Source organism: Mercurialis annua, linkage group LG5, assembly GCF_937616625.2.
Source record: "Mercurialis annua linkage group LG5, ddMerAnnu1.2, whole genome shotgun sequence".
Lineage (NCBI taxonomy): Eukaryota > Viridiplantae > Streptophyta > Magnoliopsida > Malpighiales > Euphorbiaceae > Mercurialis > Mercurialis annua.
Window position 1 is genome coordinate 7993624 of NC_065574.1, and position 6000 is coordinate 7999623.

Genomic DNA, 6000 nt, shown 5'->3' on the forward strand with positions numbered 1-6000 from the left:
TCAATATAATATTCAACATTTTAAATCTAAATATCTAAAATATCTTCAATCAAAATTATTAATTTTAATTATCTTCTACTTTTCTTTTTTAAAATCAACTCACATTCAATTTTGCATAAGTTATGTTGCCTTTTTATATTTTATTTATATAAATTATTTTGATTGATGTAATTGTGTACTAATTATAATAAATTGTATATTTAGGTCATTTAAATTGACTTATTCATAAAAAAAGAGGGTGTTTTGAAATTGATTTTGAGAATTTAATTGGACAACGCATTTCAGTTTATGAATTTGAAGACAATATTAAAGATAAAAGTGAAACCTATTTTTAAATGTACTTGCTAGTTAAGATCATTTAGCATATTAAAATGGCAATAGTTATGTAATGATATATTGCGAGTTAGGTAGCACGGAAACGGAAAACGATACGAAACGGACACGTGGAAACGAAAGTTTTTCAAAATGAAGGACACGAAACGTGGGAGAAACGTGTAAATAACAAAAATATAGGGATATATTTATAAAAATATTATCTAAATATTTATGATAATTAACAAAATAATTCATTTTAATATACTAAATATTTAAGATTTTATGAATATATAAAAAAATATAATATAATTCAACACAAATAAATATATTTGATATATTGTGGGCAATGTGAATGTAATGGGTAACTAGTTAGATTTTTTTATTTGTGGGAAATAATTTTAATTTTTTTACAAATTTTTAATTTTTATTATTTACGGAAACGGACCGAAACGTTTCGTACGGGTGTCCAAGAGTTTCCGGTTTCCGAAACGTTTCCGAAACGGGAAACGCAACTTTATCGAAGTTTCCGTGCTTTTTAGATTGCGAGAGATACTTTTGTGAAAATTGATAAAATCAATTTTACAACAGTTTCAAGACATGCATATTCTGAAAATATAAATGACTCGTGTTGATTGAGATAATAATTGACGGTTATTGTAATATATACTATTATTTTTATTGATAAATTTTATATAAATGATATTTATATATTTATTATATACATGTCATTTAGCACGGGCTGAAATCAAATCCTGGATCCGCCACTGGGTATGCCAGGAGGTTGCATGTCGAGACTGGCATTGAAGTAAGCATAATAGCTTTTAGGGGAAGCATACGCCACCTCTACAGGTGAAGAAGAAAAGTCATCTTCCTCCATCATCCCAAATGATATATTGTTGAGACATGAAGGTATTGAACCATAAAGCGAGTTGTGTGAAAGATCCAGGATATTCAAACTTCTTAATTGACACAGCTGAGGCGGAATGTGGCCTTGTAAGGCATTCCCTCCGAATAGCAGCACACGCAGCCCAGAAAACTGACTGATCCAAGACGGGATTGTTCCTGAAAAGTTGTTATCCCTCAAGTCGAGTGTTACCAAATTGGAAATTCTAGATAGAATATGTGGTATCGGGCCACTTAGAGTGTTCTTTTGCAGGAAAAGATATCGCAACGTTGACGCATTAAAGCAAGAAGGCAGAGATCCGGAAAACATATTTTGTGACAGGTCTAAGAGTTCAAGACTGCCCAGGTTACATAGTTGAACATAAATTGTACCTGCTATCTTGTTCTTGGATATGTCAAGAATAACTAGAGAGGGTAAGTATAAAAGGTGTGGATCTGAATTCCCTGTGAAATTGTTGTTTCTCATATCTAACACAATTAAGGATGGCATGTTCACAATCTGTGGAAAAATATCGCCCTGAAAAGAGTTGTTTGATAAAACAAGTGAGTCTAGACTGGTAAGTTTGGAAAACAAACTTGCTGGAACTATTCCTGAGAGATTATTATTTGACAAATCCAGAACAAGCAGTACTTCCATCGCACCAACGGATGAAGGAATATTACCTTCAAAATTATTCTTTGACAAGTTCATATGAATTAGGTTTACAAGGGCAATACCAATTTCCTCAGGCAGCTGGCCTGTGATGTTGTTGCTTGAAATTTCCAAATAGCTCAAACCATGTTTGACCTCAGGCAGCTCAAAATTTCCAGTGAATGAGTTGTTCATCAAATTCAAGACTTTCAGCTTAGAGTTATTCTGCAAGATCCAACTAGGAAATGATCCTACTAGCCTATTATGAGAGAGGTCAATGAACTGTAAGTCATGCTGGTAGCGAAGAAAGCTAGGAAACGTTCTAGTTTGAACATTAAGGTTGGCACTAGGCAAGTCGATTACTTTGAGTTGAAATGTTGGAGACCAAAGAGGAGTTTCTGTTTCCAATTCTAACATTGTACTTCCTGACGAAAGCTCGAAAATTTCAAGTAATGTGTGGTTGGCCAAAGAACTAAAAGAAAATAAGCCTTCAAACTGGTTACCGGAAAGAAACAAGTACTTGAGGGATGTCAGGCTAGAGACAACATGTTGGATGCTCCCACTGAACTGATTGAATGACAGATCAAGAACTTGGAGGTTCGTAAGATTTCCGAGGCAGGGAGGAAGATGGCCAAAAAAGTTGTTATAGCTCAGTCCCAACTCACGGAGGCTTCTCAATCCGCACAATCCTGCAGTAAAAATTAATTCCATCAACATAAACTCATTATATATTTTTATAAGCAGCTAGTTAATATGATTATAGCAATTACCTTCAAGTGATGAAGTTTGATTGAATTGATTATAACTCAAATCCAACACTTCTAAATTCTCCAAGCTGCCTAATTCTGAACAAAAGGCTGGATTAGATATCAAAATTTCAGAAAAATTGCCAGTACAAGAAGCACATATACGTACCATTACTAATCAAAGAATCAGTTAAACTGTTGCGTCCAAGAATCAAAGTTTTAATTGATATAAGCTTGCTGACAGATGATAAGATACTGCCATTAAACAGATTAGAAGAAAGATCAAGGACCTGCAGCTTCTTCAAACTTGACAATCTTTCAAAACCTGCATATTCAAAACATGCTAAATTAAAGGTATAATTGCCAGGTTAAATCCATATTAGATAACATATAAACTAAAGATATGCATGTACCTCCATTACGCGACCAGGCATAAAAGCGATTATGAGATAAATCAAGGGCGACGAGTTCTTGAAAAGGATGAAACAGAGATAGATTCAGAGTACAAACTATTCCTGTAAAATTTAACGGATAGCCAGTTGTGTAATTGAGTGAAATTGCAGTGACATGGTTGGAAGTGGCATTGCATGTAACTCTATCCCAATCACAGCAATTGATATAAAATTGTCAAAAGTTTAAATAAATAAACTAGTGAAAGACTTTGACTTTGAATTTTTCTTATTCACAGCTAAGTTGGGGATGTGACTGAACTTTCTTTGCTAGTTGGAAATTTGAGTACCACCCAACCACCCAAGTAATGATACACAAATAATTTTTTGTTGACAGTTTGAGTTTGATGCAAACCTTAATTAGTTTATCTTCTCGAGAGGTTATTTTTGCTCCCGTTCTCATATCTTCCGGAGTAATACTATATAATTTTTTTTAACCTATTTTTTAATCAATCTGATGTGGTAATAAAAAAATAAATAGATTAAAAAGTTAGCCTTTGAGATATTCTCTCCGTCCTAACAGAATTGTCCATTTTGCCTTTATATCACAGTTTAAGAAAAACAATTATTATATATGGGTTTTGAATTTTTTTTATTTTTCTTATCATACCCTCCCATTTAATATAGGGTTCACTTGTAATTTGCTTTCAATTTACTCATTAGTACATTTTAAATAAGGGTAATATAGTAAAATTAAATGTAAAAGTTAGTTATTTTTTGAGAGTGGACAAGAGTTTTGAGACAAAAAACTTTCTCAAAGTGGATAATTTTATTGGAACGAAGGGACTATATATTTTTAAAGGAGAATTAGACAAATAAAATACTGCCACATCAAAAAATTATTGAAAATGATACAAAATAATGGACTAAAGAGCATTTTCCTTTCTTCTCTTCTGTGTATAAAAATATCTCAAACGTAGAGTTGTTAATCATGTTACTGTTTGTATTGTTCCATATGGTATGTTTTAAATGACGCTTCTAACCTCCTTCTAAAGTTATCATGGGCTTTTCTCTCTTTTGTGGACTTTTCTTTAAATCTCAGGCCCATTAAATTAGAATTTTGAAAATAGTTAAAGAATATAAAATGAAAATATTACGATTGCAAAAATTAAAATGTCTCTCATTTACTTTCATTTTTGTTGTTGAACCATCTCGATCTGTCTGCAATAATAAAAGAGAAAATTACCCTAATTATTAGCTTAGGCCATTTTATTTTGAGTTTTACTAGAGCAAAAGTCTATTTTGAATTAATCTATTATTAATTTTTTAATTTGAATTTAATAATTTTGCTTTGTATAAAGATACTTTTTAAATTAGCAAAATACAACTACTCAAAATGGTAAACTTCCATATCTCAGCCTATTCAATTTGAAAGATATCAATAAAATTCTTGCCATCAATTCGAAAGATTTCACCAAAATTCTTGCCATTAATCAACATTTAAACTATCATTCAAACCTTTCCATTTAAACTATCATTTAAAACTTGAAAACCCACTAAATACTAAACCCTAAATCAGACGTATCTTTCTTTTTCCTCTCATTATTTTCTTGGTTTTATTTATTTTTATCAAATTTATCTGATTTCTATTTCATTTTTGCATAGTTTTTACTATGATTTTTTTTCTTAGCAGAAGTTTTTCTTTATTCTAGCACTGTTCTTTTTTCCAGCTCGTCGTCGCATCCTCTTCAGAAGCAGCTCGTCATCATCTTCTCCAGACCACCGGCGTCGTCCTTTAAGCAATAGGTTGTCACGTCTCTTCCTGACTTCCTCTATGCCGTTCATCAACAGCCACCGTACGTTCTGAATCAACGGCGCCATATAATCTCTTCTCCATCGTCGTTCTTCTCTGAATAAGCAGTTCCGACAGAGATACAAGTCTCCCTCATTTTTTATAAGATGTAGTTAACCAATGGTTAACTATCTGTAAACTGACAGTCGTTGGAGTGGGACGAAGATAGGCGAATGATGAATGAAAGCGAACGATGAACGAAGGCGCGGTGGCTGGCAGCTGCTGTCTTTTTTATTGTAATTGGGATATTGGCAATGATGTACAAATAATTAAAATTAACTATATATTTTTTAATAGTTAATTAATAGTTAACTAACTTTGTACGATTTTTTATATAAAACATAAATATATATTGATAATTACTTTTTTTAATTACAGTTAACTAATATGTGACTAATAGTTAACTAACAGTGCCTATTTAATGAGTAATAGCATACTATTAGTTAACTGCATGTTAATTTCATATTAACTTTATTTTTCAACCTAATGTTAAGTTATTAAGAACAAATTGATATTTTTGAACGATTCGTGGTATACTATTAGTTAACTGAAAAGTAAAACCAATGTCTACATAAAGATCTTCCTTCCATACTCCGTCATATCAGAACTTTCAATGTTGTCATTCTTGTATTTATAAAATAAAAAATTTGTTAATTTTCATATTAGTTAACCATTAGGTAACTATTAGTAAAATTTTATTATTTTAAAAAAAAAATCAAATCGTTTTTTTGTTGAAAAAATAATTACAGCTGGTTTAAAAAAATTGTTATTTATTTTTTAAGAATTATGTATTTGAATAATCATGTATTTGCCATTATATATGGGAATTACATTTGAATTTCTTGTTTTGCTGGATTTTTTTTGTTTCTCAAATGCTTGTTGTTTTCATTTTTTTAATTATTTTATTTTTTTGGTTTCCCTTTTGCCGTTTATGGCATATAATTCAAATTATCAGTTGCTATAATTAAGGATTATTAAAGATTCTTGAATATTAATTGCTATATATTTATCTTTGAGATTTTATAGGAGATTTTGATTCTTGTAACCACTTCCTTTCTTTTTTATAGTTGACAGTAATCCTCAAATATCATAAAATTATTTGTGCAATTTAGAAACTTAAAAAGTATGTCATCAACTTTTTTTTGATCAACAGTAAAAATCTAA

The 6000-nt window shown here is 30.8% G+C and overlaps 1 protein-coding gene across 1 annotated transcript; it reads right to left on the minus strand.

Annotated features, from left to right (window-relative positions):
* Positions 1-1035: 1035 nt before the first annotated feature.
* LOC126681386 (receptor-like protein 9a) lies at positions 1036-3447 on the minus strand. Its single transcript, XM_056105840.1, has 5 exons — positions 3282-3447; positions 3009-3209; positions 2765-2920; positions 2620-2694; positions 1036-2538 (listed from the first exon to the last, which is right to left on the minus strand). Exons 1-5 carry the CDS (start codon positions 3445-3447, stop codon positions 1061-1063), a joined length of 2076 nt encoding a protein of 691 aa, XP_055961815.1. The 3' UTR covers positions 1036-1060.
* Between the last annotated feature and the right edge of the window lie 2553 nt (positions 3448-6000).

Bases quoted from the DNA above. Each gene is read 5' to 3' on its own strand.
- LOC126681386 (XM_056105840.1), bottom strand. From the start codon at position 3,447: ATGAGAACGGGAGCAAAAATAACCTCTCGAGAAGATAAACTAATTAAG. The intron at 3,210-3,281 runs GTGAATAAGAAA...AATTTTATATCA, and splicing joins GTCACATCCCCAACTTAGCT to ATTGCTGTGATTGGGATAGA. The intron at 2,539-2,619 runs GTAATTGCTATA...TTTTTACTGCAG, and splicing joins TCAAACTTCATCACTTGAAG to GATTGTGCGGATTGAGAAGC.